The following is a 24,004-nucleotide window of genomic DNA, read 5'->3' on the forward strand; positions in this document are numbered from 1 at the left end:
GTGGCAAGCACAACCCAGGTTCTGAACCAAAAATGGGCCGACTCCTAAGCTTTACATTCCTGCTTTTTAAATAAAGATAGCAAGAGAATGAATAAAAGTTGCTTAAAATTGCATGCTCTATCTGAATCATGAATGGAAAAAATTGGGGTTTAGTGTCCCATTAGCTCAACTACAATATAATGGTTGCTATTACCCGTCTTATTGTACTTCCCTCCTGTGCCTGTAGCTCTCTTCAAAGCTCTTCTCCTATTTGACATCTTAAAGTCGTCATGCTTAAACTCCTCCTCTTCACACTGGGTGCTGCCATCTTGGAGCACACGTATTCTCACAACCTATGACAGAACTGGTGCAGACTCGCAGATCAGTATTATTGCTGGCTTTGTGACAGTTTTATCACTTGCCTGGGTTAGCATGTGTGATACAGAATGTGAGCTTAAAGGGACAGTCTAGTCAATATTAAACTTTCATTATTCATATAGGACATGTAATTTTAATCGGCTTTCAAATTTACTTTTATCATCAAATTTGCTTTTTTAGCTTTTTATTCTTAGTTGAAACTAAACCTAGGTAGGCTCATATGCTAATTTATAAGCCCTTGAGGACTGCCTCTAATCGCATGCTTTTAAATTGTTTTTCACAACAAAAGACCATATAGATAACACTGTGTTAACGCCCGGTGAGTTATTTAAAGGGACAGTCTAGTATAAATTAAACTTTCATTATTCAGATAGGACTTTTAATTTTAATTGACTTTCCAATTTACTTTTATCATCAAATTTGCTTTTTTCTCTTGGTAGTCTTAGTTTAAACTAAACATAGGTAGGCCCATATGTTAATTTCTAAGCCTTTGAGGGCTGCCTCGTATCACATGCTTTTTAAATCTCTTTTCAACACAAAGAGACAGAAAGTACATGTGGGCTATATAGATAACACTGTGTTCAGGCACAGGGGGTTATTTAAGATCTAGCACAAAACAATGCTAAATTTAAGACAATAGATAATAAACAGTCACAGTCATGTGATCAGGGGGCTGGAAGAAGGTTCCTAGATACAAGGTAATCACAGAGGTAAAAAGTATATTAATATAACAGTGTTGGTTATGCAAAACTTTGGAATGGGTAATAAAGGGATTATCTATCTTTTAAAACAATAACAATTCTATGGTAGACTGTCCCTTTACCATATTTGCATTTTAACACAGTTTTAAAATTGCAAAAAAATGAAAAAAAAAATGGACTCTGGAATAATAAATAGTAATGCATGTAAAGCTCCTGGTTTGTATTGTGCACTTGTGCAGATGTCAGATATTGTTATAAATCTGTAAATACGAACTGTTTCTGTCATGGGGTGTGAGAAAGGAATACATAAGCTCCGATATGGCGGAAAACGGTATGAAGAGGTGGAATCTTCATCATCTGGCTCCTTTAAAGTGATAGTAAATTCTAGTGTTTTTGAAATGCTAGGATTTACCAGTGGTAAAAATAAAGGGGACTTTCAGTCATGAATTAAAAAAAACTTCATGCTGAAATTTCTTTTATCTTCCTGTAGTTTATGCCGAGGTGAGCACCTCTGGACTTCCATGGCAAAGCAATATTTTCTCAATGAGACCTCTTACCCAATAGCATGCTGGCCATCCGGCTTAAAGTGATCGCCTCACCTCACAGCAAAATAGTGTTCTTTTGTGGGCTGCCTGAGGAGCTCAGTACGGCGAACGCCTCAGACAAATAAAGGAAATTTCAGCAAGAAGTTAAGAAGCAGCGGTCTTAGGACCTCTGAGGTGGCGGACAGCAATCAGCCCGATCAAATGCGATCAGGTTGATTGACACCCCCTACTAGCGGCCGCAAATCTGCAGGGGGTGGTATTGCACCAGTGTATGCTGTTGGCAACAGCGTATGCTTTTGGCATTTGTCGATGTGCGGCAGAAATGATATGCTAGAGATCATATGATGTCGTTCCGCCACAATAATAAATTGACCCCCCATGACTGAAAGTCCCCTTCATTTGTTCCACTGGTAAATCCTAGCGTTTCACAAATGCTAGGATTTACTATCACTTTAATGCCGATTAGCTAGCACAGCTATTGGTTAAGAAGTGGACAAGTCACCTCATAGAAAAAATAGCATTTTGCCATGGGCGGCCAGAGGCGCTTCAGCACGGCATAAACTTTCAGGAAAATAAAGGAACTTTCAGCATGATGTTTTTTTTATACTTAACGGACTGAAAGTGCACTTTATTTTATCACTGTAAATCATAGCATTTAAAAAACACTAGGATTTACCATCACTTTTAGGTGTTAACATACGAGAAACTAATTGAAGAGAGCCGGGAGCAGGAGGAAAAATGATTTCATAATGTGTAATATCTATTCTATTGTAGTTTTGCCATCTCGTTAAATGTACGTTTAACATTGTCTCTTATATGTTTCGGTATCGTTCTTGGTGTGCAATATCTTTTTATGCTTCAAAAACGTATCTTGTATTTGGCGCTGTAATCCAGAGAAGTTGTTACTGGATAAATACTTCCCATCTATTCTTTGGTTTTCGGGACAGTCAACACCACAAAATTGTTTATAGTTTGTTTAAAAAGATAGATAATGCTTTACTACCCATTCCCCCAGCTTTGCACAACCAACATTGTTATATTAATATATTAATATTATTATTATATTTATAACCATTTAAACATCTTTCTGCCTTTTTCTAAGCCACTACAGACAGCCTCTTATCACATGCTTTTGTATTAGCTTTTCACAACAGGGGAGTGCTAGTCCATGTGTGTCATATAGATAACATAGTGCTCACGCCCGTGTGGGTTGTGGATGATACTGCACTAATTGGCTTAAATGCAAGACAATAGATAATTAATAAATAGCCATGTGATCAGGGGCCTGTCAGAAGATGCTTAAATACAAGGTAATCACAGAGGGTAAAAAGTATATTAATATAACCCGTGTTGGTTAAGCAAAACTTGGTAATGGGTAATAACAGGATTATCTATCTTTTTAGACAAACATTTTTGAGTTGACTGTCTCTTTAGTAAAGGAGCAGAGAAAATATGCAATGTTTGTGTTCCATAAACCTGCAACTATACACAAGCAGGTAATCTGACATAATTCTACAGAAAAGGGAATGACCTCTTTTAGCTGGTCTAGTGCCCTCATACAATTGTGATAGCCCCTCTGCCAGACTGCTGAGCTGGGCCCCTGAAGCGAGTGTGGGACCTAATGATGAACTCCGAATGGACCTGATGCCCCCTGTTTCCGTGTGAGCCTCCAGGCTCGCCAGAAACCGAAAGTTATGAAGCAGCGGTCTAAAGACCGCTGCTCCATAAATTGTCCGCCTGCTCTGAGGCAGCGGACAGAAATCAACCTGATCGCATACAATCGGTTTGATTGACACCCGCTGCTAGTGGCTGGCTGGCTGTGAATCTGCAGGGGGGCGGCATTGCACAAGCAGTTCACAAGAACTGCTTGTGCAATGATAAATTCCCACATCGTATGCTGTCGGCATTTATTGATATGCGGCAGACATGAGATGCTACATCGTATCATGTCCGCTCACCGCTATGGTAAATTGGCCCTTATGTATGTATTCCAGACACATTTTGCATTGCTTACTTCTGTAAATAGGATAACAATTCAAGTTATATGGATTGATGTCTTACTGATGAGAGAAGTCAGTCAGTCAGGTTTAACTTCCTGTATAAACTAGCGCTCCATTTAGTAGATGCTTTCACGTAATGACGCATTCATAAAATATTTTATATATGAATTTGTTGCAGTACCGGTTTTAGGACAGAGCCACATTTGAATGACTATTTTCTGTTTTACATTTGTTTTATGGTTTGGGAGAGGAGGTGGCAAATTCCTTTTACATCTCTAACCCTTCTTTTGCAGAATCCCGTCTATTAGCGAAAACACTGCAAAAGAAGCTTTCCTAGAATATGCAAATAGTCACTGCTGCTATGGGACTGGTCCGGCTACAGATATGGTATTACAGAAAATGCAACCATTTAATACGTATAGGGTAAGTACGTTGTTCTTTGGCTTGCGCTGTTGTGCGCCTATGGTTTTACATAGTAACACAAATCTAACTCGGGAAGTGTGTGTTAGATAATACATTCCATGTAAACTGCACCAGGTGAAAGTCAATCCTAGCGTCTTTTGAACCGCTAGTATTGACCATTGGAAGAAATAAAGGGGACTTTCAGTCATGAAGTATAAAATATTCATGCTGAAGCTCCTTTATTTGTTTCAAACGATCGCCACAATGAGGTGCTTCAAGCAGCCTGCGATAGAACGCTGTTTTGCTAAGAGGTGACGTTTCCACCTCTTAGCAAAATAGCCGTCGCGTTCCAGCAGGTGCCAAGCAGGATTTCCTGCACCGGCTATTGGCTAAGAGGTGAAATGTCGCCTCTCAGCAAAACAGGATTGTGCTGTGGGCTGCTTGACCAGCTCAGTATGGCGAACGCTTGTAACAAATAAAGGAACTTTCAGCATGAAGAATTTTATACTTCATGAATGAAAGTCCCCTTATTTGTTTCAATGGTGAATCCTAGCATTTCACAAACTAAAGTAAGATTTAATTTTGATCTTTTTATTTCCAGTATCGTTTGGAAACTTTCACAGAGTCGCGTGACTGTGAGTGGGTGACTGCTCCATACACAGGTCAGTGACCTATAGATTTCTACAGAAAATAAAGGAAATTAAAATGATTTTGTTTTCTTTTTGTGGACACCTGACAACCCTAGTTATAAATATTTAACAGTGTTTGTATATCCCAATTTATGTAGCTTTTAACAATATTGTGCTTCAGGGTTACTTTCTCCCCAATGTCTTGTGATAGATAGAAAAGAGAGAGAAAAAAAAGGATGTGTAATGGTTTAAAATTTAAGAGGGAAGTGAGTTCAAGGTTTAGTTAAAGGGGACAGTTTACTTGAAATTGTTGTTTTGTTTTAAAAGATAGATAATCCCTTTATTACCTATTCCCCAGTTTTGCATAAACAACACTGTTTTTTAATACTTTTAACCTCTGAGATTACCTTGTATCTAAGTCTCTGCAGACTGCCTCTTTATTTCAGTTCTTTTTTTTTTTTACAAGCTTGCATTTTAGCTAATCATTGCCTGACTCATAAATAACTCCACGGGAGTGAGCATAATATTGATCTATTTGGCACACATGAACTAGCGCTGTCTAGCTGTGAAAATGAATAAAATGCACTGAGATAAGAGGCGGCCCTTCAAGGTATAAATATATATGGGTATAAAGCATTACACAACATCTCAGGAACTGCCACTGATACCTATATAGAATTATAAGAATTAATTTATGGGATAAAATTAATTATTTGGAATAAAGGTGGGTTAAGAGGTTTAGGCTCCAAGGACCACTAAAATCAGTGAATTTGAAATGAGCAGTTAGAATATTTTCTGGCAAATTTCAATGCTAACCCAACTTTCCCTTCCCCCTGTATCATGTGAGAGCCATCAGCCAATCACACAATGTATATATGTATTACTGTGCACTCTTTCACATGCTTAGTATGAGCTTGGCCTCTGAAAATGTGTATATAAAATATCGTCCATGTTTTGATAATTGATGTATATTGGAAATGTTTTTTTAATTGTATGTTTTTATATCTGAATTATGAAACTTTCATTTTGACTTTAGTGGCCCTTTTAAAAAGTAAAAAAATAGTAAAAAAAATCTACAGATATAAAAGTTTATTAAAAATATAGGATGGTGAAAACCAAAAGGTGGCAGGGCCACAAAGACACACACCCCCGCTGTATACAAATACCCCTACAAAGACATCATGTTAAAAATTCATCCTTACACCAACATGTGGAGACATTTTTTTTAAACTTGCATTTAGTGACCATCTATGCCCCCCTAACAGGTCAGACAGTGGACTCCTCAGCATACGGACCTGCTCCTCTGCCTTGGGAAGATTAGTTGTGCCTGCTCCTACTTTCATCAAGGATGAAACGCACAAAGTGCCAGTTCCTCACACATCTTCTATGAAGGTAACGTAAAAATAAAGTGTTACTATATATAGCGCTGTCACAAAGCCCTTAAAATTACCATAATTCTGATAATATAACATTAATATAACACAATAAGCATACAATATACAATGTATACTATATAGTTGTATGACTATATAAAAAAAACACAAATTAGAAAGTATCAATTATAATATCCTACCTAGACTCTAAACAGTATGAGATTCTAAAAATAACTGAAAAAGAGTCTCTGGGATATAAAGTCTCAGTTAAAGAGGAGAACCTGGCTCCAGGTGAATCCAAAAGGTACTGATCAAGTTAGCCGGTTCCAAGTATGTGAATACAATTTCTACCTTACAGGACTTAACCTCAATCCATATGAGGGTAAGTAAACGCAATCAGGAAAGCCTGGGTAGAACTCTGCCAAACGATATCCGCCGCCAGATCCGTGTAGTACTTGCAGGTCTCTGCCTTCAGTGCTTCCTGTAGTGTGGTGTAGGGCAAGAAACCTTCCCTCTAAATGTAATAGGAATATGGAACAAAAACAGAAACCACGATAATAGTGCAACCCTGTTTTTATTAGGAAGTAGCTATAGCTCTCCACCAGTGCCCCAACAATTTGTGCTCACATTTGGTACCCCTCAACAATATGAGGATATGCATAAGCAAGTCAGGAAACCAAATACAGGTGGACGTATCAACTTCCTATATGTTACACAGGAAGCTATCGTAGTCCTTATATTAGTGGGAGCTAATAGTGAAAATGCTGGCAAATCGACCAAGTAAAAATACATGCAAATAAAATACAATGCAGATAAGAACAATCGCTAAAATCTAAAATAAAGAACACTTTAGACTGTGTCCATAAAACTAACCGTGTTTTTAAGGATATATATTATACTCTCCCTTCTTCATCAGAGGTATTTTAAGTAAATTAAGCCGATACGCTTTTAAACCGGAGGATGCGGCATTCCCCCTGGTTCACAGTGCTTCTGATTGGCTAGATCACGTGCGGTACTTCAGTTACCGATCGGCTGATTTGACAAGTAAATATATTAAACAACACTGTCATTTCAACTAGCGTATTAGAATGACGGACTCCATTTAGATGATTCCTTAAAAGCATGATTTCAATACACATAATCGGATTATCCAGGATATCATTTAAATTCTTTGTTTCGTATATATAGACCGGCTTTCTAGTAGTACTGTATGCTACTATGATAATACGAAAAAAAGGAAATAAAGATTTTTGGAAACCAAGGGGATTTTAAAAACCCATTCTTTTTATAAAAAGGTGGCTACAAGGATTAAACCCTAATACACTTACACAAGCACAAATGTTTACATACTAGGTAGCACTTTCTAACATTCAAAAACATATTCTTAATGTAATTCTCCTATTATTACCATATGTATGTATTCATAGGAATATAAAGGTCTTTCTAACACATACTGACAATAAACATATGAATACCATTTCTTCTATTTATTCATCCTAGACTTATTTATCAACTGCCCAATTCTTTACTATATGTACCATTTGTAATTTTATTATATACAACATTTATGCTCATTTTCTGCTTTCTAGTAAGGACTTTAAAGAGGATACAATGTTCATGATGTGGGGGAACCTATTTTTAATCTAATGGATATCTCTAATTCGTTTGAATCATGAATGTATGAATATATGCATGAAGGATCCAAAACTTAATTCCTTTTAAGTGTGAGTTCACTATGTTAGGAAGGCAGCCAGATCAATGTGCCCTAAGGTATGGATCCAGTAGGTGCCTTAAAGGGACAGTTTACCTCAAAAATGTTCTCCCGCTTTATTTGTTCCCAATGATCCACTTTACCTGCTGGAGTGTATTAAATTGTTTACAAGTAGCTCCCTTTACCCTTTATATTGGCATTTGAAATTGATTAATTTAGCCTGTGGTATCCCCCACCTATTCTGAAAGTTTGTGGCCGCGCGTACCAGCTATAGTTAAGCTTTGTAAACACAGCCAGCAGAAGAAATGACACTCCCAGTCAGATATAGCAGACATAAGGTAATACAATGTTGATTTTCCATTGTTCTCTCAAAGTACTGGTGATTGTTTTTAAGGACAGATATAAGATAAAGAAGCAGGTACATGTGCCACCAATGTGATACAGTAATGAGATCTGATTATTCCCTACAAGCTCAATCCATTTTTATTAGGTTGTGGCTTCAAAACACAAAATCAGAGCTTAAATATACACAAATAAGCCTTAAGCTTAATTTTTCATACATTTTTTACTCTGCAGTTGGTAAAAAAAGCAATTGTAAAACACACTTAAGGGAAAAAACTATTTTACAGTATACTGTCCCTTTAATTTGAGGCCTACGGTTCCCCCCCCCCCTTTTTGTTTTTCTGTACATGCCTCCAAAACTGTTCCTCTTAGACATTATGAATCTTTATTATGAACGTTTTTATATCGTACAGACAGATTATAGGATTTTAATCCTGCTTTAATGTTAGTTATGTGTTCGGCTAACCCTCTTCTTGTAAGGACGTGTCATTCTGCCTATATACTGTAGGTTGCAACTACATTGAAGAAGGTAAACTACATAATTGGTTTTGCAATTGCACTGGCATGTTATCTCAAATGTTTGACCATATGTAGTGGAAGTAAAGGACTTAGTTGGATTCATTGTGTTTATAGTGATGAATATAGGCCTCGCAATTGAGTCTGTTACATTTGAAAAATCTTTTGGATTTCTCTCCTAGCCAATTTAAGTTGCTACGGGGAGCTGGTTTCAGTTTGCTTTGGGTCAAATTTGTTTTTAAATTCTTATTGCGTCTAAAGACCACTGACGGTCCCTGTTCTGTGATGTCTTTGAGAAATATGTCGCGTTTTAAGATGTGCCAGTTTTTCTTTAGAATATTTTTGATTTCTCCCGCCCCTTCCTTATGTTATAAAGGCTGTAGTATTATTTTTACATTTGTTTTTATGATCATTTCCATGATTGTTTTTATGACCCTTTCTAAATGCCTTATCTTCTGTATTTTTATTACTTTTAAGGATTTCCTCCATGTCTAGTTCCCTTGTTCTCTATATGTGTGTGTGTATGTATGTATATATGTGTATATATATATATATATATATATATATATATATAATATATGAGAAACACAGAATTCAAATGATATCTTGATAATCCGATTATGTGTATTGAAATCATGCTTTTAAGGAATCCTCTAAATGGGAGTCTGTCATTCTAATATGCTAGTTGACATGACAGCGTTGTTTACTATACTAGTGTGTCAAATGAGCTGATCGGTAACTGAAGTACCGCACGTGATCTAGCCAATCAGAAGCGATGTGAACCGGGGGAGTGCCGCATCCTCCGGTTTAAAAGCGTATCGCTTCATTTACTAAAATACCTCTGATGAAGAAGGGAGAGTATTATATATATATCTCTATCTCTATCATCTCTATCATCTCTATCATCTCTATCATCTCTATCATCTCTATCCTTCGAAACGCGTAAGGTTTATGAACACAGTCTAAAGTGTTCTTTATTTTACATTTTATAGATTGTTCTTATCTGCATTGTTTTTTACTTGGGCGATTTTTCCAGAATTTTAACTATTAACTCCCACTAATTTACGGACTACGATAGCTTCCTGTGTAACATACAGGAAGTTGAAACGTTCACCCTGTATATGGTTTCCCTGACTGCTTATGCATACTTCATATTGGTGAGGGTACCAAATTTGAGCACAAATTGTTGGGGCACCGTGGAGAGCTATAGCTACTTCCTAATAAAAACAGGGTTGCTCTATTATCGTGTTTCTTCTTTTGTTCCATATTCCTAGTACACTTAAAGGGAAGTTTCTTGACCTACACCACACTACAGGAAGCACTGAAGGCAGAGGACCTGCAAGTACTACACGGATCTGGCGGCGGATATCGTTTTGCGGAGTTTTCTACCTTTCCTGAATTGCATTACTTACCCTCATATGGATTGAGGTTAAGTCCTGTAAGTAGAAATTGTATTCATATACTTGGAACGGCTAACTTGATCAGTACCTTTTTTTTGATTCACCTGGAGCCCAGGTTCTCTCCTTTTTAACTGAGACTTTATATCCCAGAGATACTGTTTAGAGTCTAGGATTGTCTGTGGTGCCAGGAATCAGACTGAGACGAGAAGTGCAAAAATAAACACACCTTTATTAATAGAAAAAAATAATAAAAAGTCCACAAGTCAAATAACAAGCCAGGAATCAAAACCAGAGCTGGTAGTCAGACCGAGCCGAGTCCAGGAGCCAAAGCGAGTAGTCAGACGAGCCGGAATTAGGAACAGGAGAACAGCAGAGTCAGGAACAAGCCAGAGATAAGGAACCAGGAGGAATGCCAGACAGCCAGGTAATACACAGGAGCTCTCACAAACAGGTCTGAGACAACGTAAGGGCAAAGCATACTGTACAGAGCCCCTTTAAATAATAAGTGATGCCCATCACAATTCTGAGCCTGCATCCCTGTCTCACACGGATGATGTACACCAATCTGGCCATAAAAGGAAGTGCAGGAAATGAGCAGCACCACACAGTATGCACCAGAGTCAGCAAGAGTGGTGAGTAAAATGGCTGCCAGCAGCACATGGCAAACAAAACGGGGAAAAAAACCCTGACAGTACCCCTCCCCTCAATGACCCCTTCCCCGCGGGAGGACCAAAAAGCTTACTGGGAAAATGGGCATGGAAGGCACGGAGGAGGGCGGGAGCATGAACATCAGAAGAGGGAACCCATGAACCGCTCCTCCCAGACCGTAGCCCCTCCAGTGAACCACAATACTGTATGCGGCCCCCTGGACATATGAGAGTCAATGCTGCTGACCTTATACTCCTAATGGTTATCAGCAAAGATAGGACGGGGACGAGGAAACACAGTGGTAAACCGATGGAGATGCGCATTGCAGGAGGAAGGTCAAGAATGTAGGCCACAGGATTGACCCGTCGGAGTATTCAAAAAAGGACCAACATAACGGGGAGCCCAGTTTATTGGAAGGCACACAAAGATTCAAGTTGCGGGAGGACAGCCAAACCCTGTCACCAACCTGGTAGGAAGGCGCGGGGCAGACGCCTACGATCAGCCTGGAACTTTTGGCGCTGCATAGAACGATGAAGGCAATCCTGAATCTGCACCCACGTGGAACGGAGTTGCCGGAGATGCTCTTTCCAAAGCCGGAATACCCTGAGACATGAATGAATCGGGCAACAAGGATGGTTGAAACCCATAATTCGCCATGAACGGGGATAACTTGGAGGAAGCATTAATAGCACTATTATGAGCAAACTCTGCCAAAGGTAACAGTTCAGACCAATGATTGTGGTGATCTGAGACATAGCAACGGAGGAACTGTTCCAGAGCTTGATTAGACCGTTCCGCAGCCCCATTGGATTGAGGTGATATGCCGAGGAGAAGGAAAGCTGGATCCCCATTTGAGCACAAAAGGAACGCCAGAATCTGGAGACAAACTTGCTACCCCAGTCCGACACTATCTCCTTGGGTAACCCATGTAAACGGAAGACCTCCTGGGCAAAAATTGAAGCAAGCTCCTGAGCGGAAGGCAACTTCTTCAAGGGAATGCAATGTGACATTTTAGAAAAATGGTCAACCACCATAAGGATAACAGTATTGCCTTGGAAACAGGGAGCTCGACAATGAAGTCCATGGAAAGATGTGTCCAAGGACACTCACCATTAGCAATAGGTTGAAGAAGACCCCACAGGAAGACGTTGAGAGTCTTATCCTGTGCACAAAACTGTGCAGGAGGCAACATACGCAGCAACATCCGAACGAAGACCTGGCCACCAGAATTGTGGAGTGACAGACCAAATAATTTGGTTCTTGCCTGGGTGACCTGCCGGCTTTAGGATAGTGGTAAGTGTGCAAAAGTTTAGTTCAAGATTCTCAGGAACAAAACACTTACCACTAGGTTTCTCAGGAGGTGCATGGTTTGTACAGCCAGGATCTCCTCCCCCAAGGGAGAAGTCAAATTAGTACCGTATGGTAGCCAAAATATGGTCAGGAGGTATAACTGGAGTAGGTACAGACTCCTCCTTGGACAGAGGGGAAATTGTCGAGAGGGCATCAGCCCTAACAATTCTTACTACCAGGCAGGTAGGAGACCACATAATTAAACAGAGACAAAATTAGCGCCCATCTGACCTGTCGGGGCGACAAACATTTTGCTTCAGATAGATAAGTTAAGATTCTTGTGGTCAGTAAGAATGAGCACTGGCACGCTAGTACCCTCGAGAAGATGCCTCCATTCCTTGAGTGCCAAAATTATGGCCATTAAATTCCCTGTTGCCAATTTCATAATTGCACTCCGCTGGACACAATTTCTCAGAGAAGAAACCACACGGGATGCAAGGAACCGTCAGGCATTAGGACGTTGAGACAAGGAGGGCACCTACTCAAGTCTCAGACTCATCGGCCTCAAGAACGAAAGGCAGGACAGGGTTAGGATGAGCCAGAACTGGGAGCAGCAGCAAACGCCCTCTTAAGACTATCAAAGGCCTTAATGGCAGTAAGGTGACCAATGTAGTGGATCATTCTCTTTATGGGTCATGTCTCTGATAGGTTTGACCAAGGAAGAAAAGTTTTTAATAAACTTTCTATAGTAATTGCGAACCCCAAACAAACGTTGAATAGACCGAAGACCAACTGGGCGAGGCCACTGCAGAAACTGCAGATAACTTGTTAGGATCCATGGAGAACCCTGCAACGGAGAAAACATAACCTAGGAAGGTTACTTGAGTCCTGATGGAACTCACATTTCTCGAGTTTACAAAACAGGCCGTTCTCATTTAGTCTCTGAAGAACCCGTGTAACATCAGAACGATGAGCCTCAAGTGTGGGTGAGTGTTTGAGAATGTCGTCCAAGTACACCACAACACACTGTTGCAACATATCTCGTAGGACATCATTAATAAATTCCTGGAAAACAGCAGGAGCATTACATAAGCCAAAGGGCATTACAAGATACTCATAATGCCTGCTCCTGGTGGTTAAATGCTGTTTTCCATTCGTGGCCCTCCTTGATCCTAACGAGATTGTACGCTCCTCTCAAATCAAGTTTAGTAATGAACGTAGCTCCCTTGAGGCGGTCAAAGAGTTCCGGAATAGGGTAAGCATTCTTAATGGTAAGACGATTAAGACCCCCTATAATCGATGCATGGCCTTAACTTGCCACCCTTTTTCTTCACAAAGAAGAAGCCACCCCCTGCAGGAGAGCAGGATTTGCGGATGATCCCCAGCGACAGAGCATCGGCAACATACTCCTCCATAGCACAATTCTCTGCAACAAACAGAGGGTTAAACCCGGCCCCAAGGAGGAATGGCTCCGGGTTGCAGGTCTATGGCACAATCTTAAGACCGGTGAGAAGGCAATATACCGGCACGCACCTTGTCAAAAACGTCTAGGAACTCTCGGTACTCCTCTGGCAATTGAGATACCGGAAGAAGTGCACAAGACTTTAACTGGTTTCCGAATACAATTGGAATACATTGCGGAGACCATGACCAAAATTTCGGACCTGCGCCAGTCGAGACTGGATTGTGCTTTTGGAGCCAGGGATAACCAGAACAACCGGAAAAATCTGAGAGTTTATCACCTGGAACTATAGGGTTTCAAAATGGAGAGCCCCAGCAGCCATGGTTAACGGAGCAGTTTCGTGAGTAACGAGTGCGGGCTGAAGGGGCCCTGCCATCAATGGCCTCAATAGCAAGCGGAAACGGACCAAGGCAAAACAGGAATGGAGTGCTTTGATACAAAAGCTCTGTCGATGAAATAGCCCGCAGCACCAGAGTCAACAAGAGCCTGGGTGACTCTGGAGGAGTCCACCCAGGAAAGGACAAAACCAAAGATTTCTCCTTTAGCTGTTCCGGAGATGAGGATAAACCACCCAAGGTCTGCCCCAGACAGGACCTTAGGTGTGAGCGTTTCCCAGCCGTGTAGGACAAGACTTCAAAAGGTGGCCCTGTAACCCACAATAGAGGCAGAGCCCCTCCCTTCTCCTAAAGGCCCTCTCCGCCACGGAGAGACGGGTGAATCCCAACTGCATTGGCTCAGCAGTACCTGGTGACTCGGGACCAGGAGGCATGGGTGGGAACAAACACGTAGGAGACAACGGAACAGGAGGCTTCCGCAAGCGCTCCTTGAAAGAGGGCCTCTCACTTAGTCTGATGTCAATTAGGATAAAAAAAAGACACCAGTACCTCGAGATCTTCTGGTAAATCTCTTGCAGCAACTTCGTCTTTGTCACCAGGAGGCATGGGTGGGAACAAACACGTAGGGAGACAACGGAACAGGAGGCTTCCGCAAGCGCTCCTTGAAAGAGGGCCTCTCACTTAGTCTGATGTCAATTAGGATAAAAAAAAGACACCAGGTACCTCGAGATCTTCTGGTAAATCTCTTGCAGCAACTTCGTCTTTAATCGCATCAGAGAGCCCATGAAAGAAGGGCGGCAACAAGGGCTTCATTGTTCCAACCTACCTCTGTGGAAAGTGTATGGAACTCAATGGCATACTGAGCAACAGATCTTGTACCTTGCTGAATGGACATGAGTCGTTTAGCAGCAGAGGAGGAGCGAGCCGGAACATCAAATACCCTTCGAAAGGAGGCCACAAATTCAGGGTAATTTTAAATCACAGGTTTATTAGTCTCCCACAAGGGACTAGCTCAGGCAAGAGCTGTGTCAGAGAGTAACAAGATGAGAAATCCCACCTTAGCTCTGTCAGAGGGAAACGCCTGAGGTAACATCTCAAAGTAAATGCCCACCTGGTTCAAAAACCCTCTGCACTGATTAAGATTCCCTCCATAACGCTGAGGTAGAGATGCAGAACCGGACATGCTCCTGGTAGGACTAGGTGCAGCAGCGTGAAACAGGAGCAGCCATAACTTGCGGGACACTTGGTCCAAATGTGCAGTGCGAGTAAGCAGGGGCTAGGGCAAATTGATCCAAGCGGGTGATCCTGTTCATCCATCCTGGAAATTATGGCAGGTAGAGGTGGATTATTAGCACCATCAGGATTCATGGCCCTTGCATAAAGTGCAAAAATAATCACACCTTTATTAATAGCAAAAAATAATAAAAAGTCCACAAATCAAATAACAAGCCAGGAATCAAAACCAGATCTGGTAGTCAGACGAGCTGAGTCAGGAGCCAAAGCGAGTAGTCAGACGAGCCGGAATCAGGAACAAGGAGAACAGGCAGAGTCAGGAACAAGCCAGAGATAAGGAAACAGGAGGGACGTCAGACAGCCAGATAATACACAGGAGCTCTCACAAACAGGTCTGAGACAACGCAAGGGCAAAGCATACTGAACAGAGGCCCTTTAAATAATAAGTGATGACATCACAATTCTGAGACTGCATCCTGTCTCACACGGATTGATGTACACTAATCTGGCCATAAAAGGAAGTGCAGGAAATGAGCAGCATCACACAGTATGCACCAGAGTCAGCAAGAGAGGTGAGTAAAATGGCTGCCAGCAGCACATGGCAAACAAAACAGGGAAAAAGGATATTATAATTGATACTTTCTAATTTGTGTTTTTTTTTATATACAGTCATACACCTATATAGTATACATTGTATATGGTATGTTTATTGTGTAACATTGATGTCATATTATCAGAATTATTGGTAATTCTAAGGGCTTTGTGACAACGCTTTCCCACACTATAACTATATGTATATATGTGTTAAATGCCTATTGTCCAATGTGGAGTGACCTCTGTTTTTTATTTTTTGCAGCCCTGCCCACAGTGCTTGGGGATAGGCAAAATTGTTTGCACGAAATGCCATGGTGTTGGTCGGGTGAGTAGGATCCATTGGGCTTATAGGGGACTCAAAAACTGGAGAAGCATGGAATACAAGCAGTGTGTCTACTGGTGGCATAAATGTCATGGGTAGGTGGGCGGGTATTGGTGAGGAAATGCTAAAAGGGATATGAAACCCATATTTCTTTTTTAAGACGCGATGAGTCCACGGATCATCTTAATTACTAATGGGATATTCACCTCCTGGTCAGCAGGAAGAGGACAAAAAGCACCACAACAGAGCTGTTAAATAGCTCCCCCCCTTCCCTCCCACTCCAGTCATTCTCTTTGCCTACATTAGTGATAGGAAGAGGTAAAGTGAGGTGTTAGATTAGATTCTTCAATGAAGCGTTTATTATTTTTAAAGTAGTGCAAGATTGTGCTGCTTTGTTCTAGGGTGTAGCCGTAGTCCATATCAGTCTCTTCAGTAGAGCTTTTGGTGGCTTTAGAGCAATGGGAACTTGTGGGACATAATTCTCACTGCGCCTCCTCTATACTGATGCTGCCCTTACCAAGAAATCTGAGGGATTACTCAGGACTTTCGTTATATTACAGGTCCATGGGACGGAGAGGACCTCTTAATACCTGGGTACTTCCTTGCTTTCAGGCAGAAAATGAGGTAAGTGCTGACTCTTTCTGGGGTGTGGAAGTAAACTCAGAAAAAGGTCAGACACTTTATTTTTTATATATACCTCGTTAAATTTGAGCTGTTTATTAAGGCTTACAGAGTTATTTCTCCTAGGCGTTTTAGGGGATACCTTGGACAGTTGAATGCATGGGGCTGTATGTGATAATCTCCTCCCAGCGGTTGATTAATGGTATATTTGGAGGAGAGTTCCTTAGTCCCAAATACAAGAGTAACTGTCTTGGGAACTATAATAGATTCCCTATCAATGTAGATTTTTTCTGACGGAAGTCAGGTAATCAAAACTTATTGATACTTGTTGATTCCTTCAGTTCCCTCCTCGGCCATTAGTGGTTCAGTGCGTAGAGGTAATCAGGCTGATAGTGGTGGCAATGGACATCTTACCGTTTGCTCAGTTCCACCTCAGATCTATGCAGTTAAGCATACTCAGGCAAATTGAACAGAGATTATACGGATTTGTCTCCTCTAATACTACTGGATGAGACGAGGGATTTCTCTTCAATGGTGGTTGTCTCTGGATCATCTTTCCCAGGGAACCTGCTTTCGCAGACCATCTTGGGTGATTGTGACAACAGACGCCAGCCTTCTAGGGTTGGGAGCAGTCTGGGGCTCCCTAAAGACTCAGAGAATTTGGACTCAGTTGGAGTCTGCTCTTCCTATAAACATTCTGGAGCTGAGAGCGATCTTCAATGCTCTTCTGGCCTGGCCCCAGTTGGGCCTCGTTCAGTTCATCAGGTTCCAGTCGAACAACATAACATCAGTGGCTTACATCAATCATCAGGGAGGAACGAGGAGTTCCTTAGCGATGACAGTAGTAACCCAAAATAATTCAGTGGGTGGAGGCCCAATCTTGCTGTCTGTCGGCGATCCACATCCCAGGGGTGGGAGGACCTTTCATCCGAGGGAGTGGGAAGTGTTCTCTATCCTGATTCTCAAGTGGGGTCAGCCGGAATTAGATCTCATGGCATCTCGACAGAAGGCCAAGCTCCCGAGATATGGGTCGAGGTCCAGGGACCCCCAAGCGGTACTGATAGATGCTCTGGCGGTGCCCTGGGCCTTCAGTCTAGCATACCTATTTCCTCAGTTTGCGCTTCTTCTCGGGTCATTGCTCGAATCAAGCAGGAGAGGGCCTTCGGTGATCCTCATTACACCGGCTTGGCCTCGCAGGATTTGGTATGCAGATCTGGGTGGACATGTCATCTCTGCCACCTTGGAGACTTCCGTTGTGGAAAGACCTTCTAATTCAAGGGCCCTTCCTTCACTCAAATCTAGTTTCTCTGAAGCTGACTGCTTGGAAGATTGAACGTTTAATTCTATCCAAGCGAGGTTTTTCTGATTCGGTCATAGAGACCTAGGAAGATTTACCATAAGATATGGCGTAAATATCTCTATTGGTGTGAATCCAAGGGCTACTTATGGAATAGAGTTAGGATTCCTAGGATTTTTGTTTTTTCTCCAAGAAGGTTTGGAGAAAGGCTTATCGACTAGTTCCCTAAAGGGTCAAATCTCAGCCTTATCTTTTTTGTTGCACAAACGTCTGGCAGATGTCCCAGAGGTTCAATCTTTTTGCCAGGCCTTGGTCAGGATCAGGCCTGTGTTCAAACCAGTTACTCCTCCATGGAGTCTTAATTTAGTTCTCAAAGTTCTTCAAGGGGCTCCGTTTTGAGCCTATGTATTCTTTAGATATTAAGTTGTTATCATGGAAAGTTTTATTTCTTGTTGCTATTTCTTCTGCTAGAAGAGTGTCGGAGCTCTCGGAATTGCAGTATGAGTCTCCTTACCTTATTTTCCATTCAGATAAGGTATTTTTACGTACTAAAATAGGATTTCTTCCTAAGGTTGTTTCTGATCGGAACATTAATCAGGAGATTGTTGTTCCGTCCTTGTGTCCTAATCCTTCTTCTCAGAAGGAACGTCTCCTACACAATTTGGACGTGGTCTGTGCTTTGAAGTTTTACCTGCAGGCGACTAAGGAATTTCGTCAGTCTTCTTCTTTGTTTGTGTTTTTTTCAGGAAAACGTAAGGGACAGAAAGCTACGGCTACTTCTTTCTTTTTGGCTGAAGAGTATCATACAGTTTGCATATGATACTGCTGGACAGCAGCCGCCAGAGGGAATTACGGCTCATTCCACAAGGGCTGTTGCTTCCTCATGGGCATTCAAAAATGAGGCTTTTGTGGAACAGATTGCAAGGCTGCAACTTGGTCCTCCACACTTTTATTCAAAGTTCTACAAATGTGACACTCTTGTCTCGGCTGAGGCCGCTTTTGGGAGAAAGGTTCTTCAAGCAGCGGTGCCTTCCATTTAGGTTCCCTGTCTTGTACCTCCTGTATTATCTGTGTACTCTAGCTTGGGTATTGAATCCCATTAGTAATTAGATGATCCGTGGACTCATCGTGTCTTAAAAAAGAAAAGAAAATTTATGCTTACCTGATAAAAGTATTTATTTTTTGACGCGATGAGTCCACGGCCCGCCCTGTGTTTTTAGACAGGTTGTGGGTTATTGTAAACTTCAGACACCTCTGCACCTTGGCTTTTCCTTTCTCTTCCTAACTTCGGTCGAATGACTGGAGTTGTAGGGAAGGGAGGAGCTATTTAACAGCTCTGCTGTGGTGCTCTTTGCCTCCTCCTGCTGACCAGGAGGTGAATATCCCATTAGTAATTAGATGATCCGTGGACTCATCGTGTAAAAAAAGAAATACATTTATCAGGTAAGCATACATTTTTTTAATTTCATGATTCAGATAGCGCAAACAATTTTTAGAAACTTTATAATTTACTCCTAAAATCATTTTTTCTTTGTTCTCTTGGTATCTTTATTTTAAAAAGCAGGAATGTAAGCTTAGGAGCCAGTCCATTCTTGGTTCAGCATGCTGGGTGTAGTGCTTGCTGATTGGTGGCTACTTTTAGCCACATGCAGTGGGCAGGTTCAACAACTCAACATGCATAGAGCAATTGGCATGCATATATTGCCGGTACAGGTACAAATCCCTAAATACAAAATTCCAAAATACAAACTTCTTCTAAAATCCAAAATGTTTAATATTTTTTTTAAATAAAATTAGTAAAAATTAGTATTTTTCCCAGCCTGTAAGTCACAATCTTCTCTGCCTGTGTCTTTTGGTTAGTTTTTTTGTCTTCTAAAATGGAAATAATAGTCTCTATTTCTTTTAATTAAAACATCACATATTACCTTTCTGATTACAGTGCTGTACTATCTATCTGAGTGTAGTATGTATACAAATATATAAAAAAATGATATAAAACTACTTCTAGGTTGCCTAAATGATGAAGGGTATTTTTATTACACTTCGTTCCATCCCAACTCCTAACTGTCCCATTTTACAGATGCAAATATTGCAAAATCCAAACTGTTCCGAAATCCAAAGCTTTTCCATTTCTAAGCAGTTTGGATAAAGGGTTTTCTATCTGTAATACCTAAATGTAGAGTACAGGTTAAAGGGATAGGCTAGTCAAAATTAAACTTTCATGATTCAGATACAGCAGCAATTTTTAAGCAACTTTCTAATTTACTCCTATTATCAATTTTTCTTCATTATCTTGGTATATTTATTTGAAAAAGAAGGAATGTAAGCATAGATGCCGACCCATTTTTGTTTTAGCACCTGCATTAGCGCTTTCTGATTTGTGTATAAATGTAGCCACCAATCAGCAAGTGCTACCCAGGTGCTGAACCAAAAATGGGCTGGGTCCTAACCTTACATTCAAATAAAGATACCAAGAGACGAAGAAAAATGTATATAGGATTAAATTAGAAAGTTGCTTAAAATTGCATGCTCTATCTGAATTATGAGAGTTTAATTTTGTCTAGACTATCACCTTAAAAAGACATAATTCAGCAAACAAGGTGATATGTTATAGGTAAACATACTTACACATGAGATAGATATAGATATAGATATATATATATATATATATATATATATACTGTGTGTATGTATATATATATATATATATGTGTGTGTATATATCTATCCAGTACTACCAGATGCATTATCCAGTAATCACACATAAAGAGAACATTACGCAATTAGTAGTTCCTAACACATTGGCGATGTATAAAGCTAACAATTCTATAGGCAGCCTATGATCCAAATCATTTTCAGTATTAGTACAGCTTACTCTCTCAACTTCATTACCCCCATTTTCAAAAATACTTTCTTGACACTTTGCCTACTTTATACCTTGCTATGTCAAGATGAAGGTCATCCTCATTTGTATATAATTATTATTGTCAGGGAGATTGTGTGACATGGTCAATAGAAAATCTTCTGAGTGTCATTTCACATGTAACTATATCCCTTGCTTTTGTCATTTACAGGTGCAGTGCACAAATTGCAATGGAAAGGGCCGTAAGGACGATGAGGACTGCAGCGACTGCTCTGCAAATGGGACACAAAGGTAAGTTTGGAAAATTGGAGCTACTCACTGGGGGAACACAAGAAGCCCATGATTATGGGGATTTGTTGGAATGTCTCTATTAGTTTATAATGATGTGCTTTTATTTGTTTGTGTTGTTAACTCATAAATGCAAACCTCTTTTTATTTATTTTTTCCCTACAGTTGCAAGGAATGCTCTAGTACCTGTCATGTAATTTGCACTGGCTGCACCGGCAGAGGGCAGGTTCTGAATTACATCCAGTTGAATGTCACATGGTAAGGAGGTGGATGTGTAGAATATTCTGATCAAAATGTTATATTTTTAACATATCTACTTAAAAGTATTGCACATCCATTAAAGGAACATTAATACCTTGTACTTACAATACTTTTATGTAGTCTTGCAATAAATGATGATACCAGCCTAGTGATCTTTCTGAATGCATTAACACTTTGTTTAAAGCAGTTGTTTTTCGTGGTTAAACTTCCTCCACCATCTGCCTTATTTGGAGGATCCAATCTTGACTAGTTACTGAAGTAATTCAGGCTTGCTACTTTCATACTGCCATTTTATTAGAAAAACCTCCATTGTTTTTGCAGTTCCTTATCTTATACAGTACTTCAAATTTTGTAACACAAAAATTTGGGAATTATTGGCTAGTTCTGTGCTTAGGAGAGATTGGTATCATTCTGTTACCTAATTAGTTGGACAGGGATGTGGGTTTTATGATATTTGATTTTTTTTTTCTTCCAACAGGAAAAATAATATTTTTGAATTTATTGCCGATCACAAGTCTGAATTTCCTACTGATCACTTCAAGGCAGTAAACGGAGAGAAAATGTTTACTGATGAACAGTTCATGGTGAGAATGATTATTATGCCCTATATAGTTCATCCCAGTTACTGAAAGGACACGCATCTTCTGTTTGCCAGCCTGTCCTTGACCAAGAGGTGCCCGCTGGTGCGGTCAGTTGGCAATATGGCTGTGAGACAAACAGTTGCTGATATTGTTTTTTTATTTTCACACCCAGGTGCCTCCTATAATGAATTTCCCTGATCCCACCATCAACCAAACATCACAGAATGCTCTGCAGCAGCACCATTCTCAGTTTGCCTCCACAAGTCGCATACTCAGACAGGTAGGTTTTCCTAGGAGTAAAAAATGGCACATTAGTGTATATTTGTCTGAAGGGTTATTTTTTGAATACTTGCAAACTTCTGACCCACTTATTAGTGCACAGGCACTTGTAACTTGGCCAGTGGCATATTTAGGTTTTATGCTGTCCTAGGCACTCAACATTCTGCTTTTTCCATGGCATTTCCAAAGTAAATGTTCACCGTACACACATAAACAACACATAGACACACCCACACATAATCATAGACACATACATACTCATACTCATTCGCACACACACACACACACACACATATGTGTGTGTATATATATATATATATATATATATATATCTCTATATCCTCACATTTATGGTCCCCTCATTCTTCCTTCCTTTTCCTCTATTTTCCCCCTCCGTGTGTGTGTGTTTTTCTTCCCCCCCCCCCCCCATATATTCTATCAAGGTGTGCACTACAACAGATACACAAGATTGCTAGTGTCTGACACAAACACAAAGCCGGTTACTAAACCTTTTTCACCCTTTTCAAGTTAAAGATCTTGACAAACACTTAATCTATTTTACGATCAGCAACTAGATTGTATATTGATAAATGTCTGTTAATCTGTATACAAAGATATTTCTAAGCTTTATAATATTGTTACATATTGAAGCAAATATGTTTATTTGTACATCAATACTAAAACTGCTGAAGTTTTGTAGGAACATTCATATATGTTAGTTACTAGTGTATGATGATAACCTACTTGCCTGGGACAGATAAATTCACACAAACTTAATCTGACTCTTCTTTCCCACAGAGACAAACAATTGAATGGCTGCCCCTCACCCTAGTGGAATATAACTGGAAAGGAGATAAACACAACTACTTTGTGTACGGAAAAGAGAACAAAGTCTATACAAAAAAATACCCTGCAACATGCTGCTGCTGCGTAATCCTGTGATCTGTGCTCTTAGGCCAACCAGAACGCAGCAGATAAATGACCACGTGTACCTAGCGGATTGTTCAATTGAACATAGGTGGCAGATGCATGTTTCCCTTGTTGTTGATTATATGATTATATTAAAAGTTACACATATTAATTACTCTTATACAAAGTATTATGTAATGTGAAAGAAGATGCATTAACTTCATATTTTAAAGAACTGTATATTTATTTTTTTCTACAAAAATAAATGTACATCTTACATTTTTTTTTCTAAATAAACATATTGTCAATCTTGCATTTGTCGTTTTCCTGATGTTGGTCATAGTAATTATCCCATATCTTAGAAAGTTGGCTATCACTGACTTGAATTATAATTTTAGATGCACCATTAAAAAATGACCTCATGATGGCGCTATAGGATATAAGTTGGAAGTATTCTGTTATGGTTATCTGATTATTTTGCATATCTACAATCTTATCCACATACAACAATATTGTTATTTGAATGGAAAACACAAATGTTGCATATTTCTCACTCTTGCAGTCCCTACCTCCTGTTTCCCATCCTTCTACTCTTCTAGATTGTAAGTTCCTATAGGAACAGGACCCTCGATTCCTCCTATATGTGTTTGGCAAATTTTGGCTGGTCTCTTACATTTTTTTTTCTTTTCTTTTAAATTGTTTTATTTAAAGGGACACTCAAGTCAAAATAGACTTATTATTCAGACAGAGCAGCAGTTTTCAGACACTTTCCAATTTACTTCCATTATCAAATTTTGCAGTCTTTTTATACACACACTTTCTGGGGAACAGGATCCTACTGAGCATGTGCACAAGTTCACAGGGTATACGTATACTAGTCTGTGATTCGCTGATGTCTGTCACATGATACAGGGGGCCAGAAAATGGGAGAAAAAATACATTTGTCAGAAAAAAAATCTACTTATTTGAAATTCAGAGTAGGTGTTTTTGCATTGTCTTTTTATTATGCACTTGCTAATTATGCAATTCTACTGCAATGAGTGGT

At 40.1% G+C, this 24,004-nt stretch overlaps 1 protein-coding gene across 1 annotated transcript in view; it reads left to right on the plus strand.

The window, feature by feature from the left end:
* Positions 1–23,272, plus strand: part of LOC128666290 (protein SSUH2 homolog) — a 55,689-nt gene extending 32,417 nt beyond the window's left edge. Inside the window, 10 exon segments of the mRNA XM_053720779.1 lie at positions 3,897–4,026; positions 4,607–4,667; positions 5,900–5,949; positions 5,952–6,026; positions 15,801–15,863; positions 20,853–20,932; positions 21,095–21,187; positions 21,669–21,774; positions 21,944–22,051; positions 22,849–23,272. Coding sequence (XP_053576754.1) covers positions 3,897–4,026; positions 4,607–4,667; positions 5,900–5,949; positions 5,952–6,026; positions 15,801–15,863; positions 20,853–20,932; positions 21,095–21,187; positions 21,669–21,774; positions 21,944–22,051; positions 22,849–22,992 — 910 coding nt within the window. The 3' untranslated portion in view covers positions 22,993–23,272.
* The last annotated feature ends 732 nt before the right edge of the window (positions 23,273–24,004 follow it).

The sequence above is a fragment of the Bombina bombina genome, chromosome 7 (assembly GCF_027579735.1).
Source record: "Bombina bombina isolate aBomBom1 chromosome 7, aBomBom1.pri, whole genome shotgun sequence".
Lineage (NCBI taxonomy): Eukaryota > Metazoa > Chordata > Amphibia > Anura > Bombinatoridae > Bombina > Bombina bombina.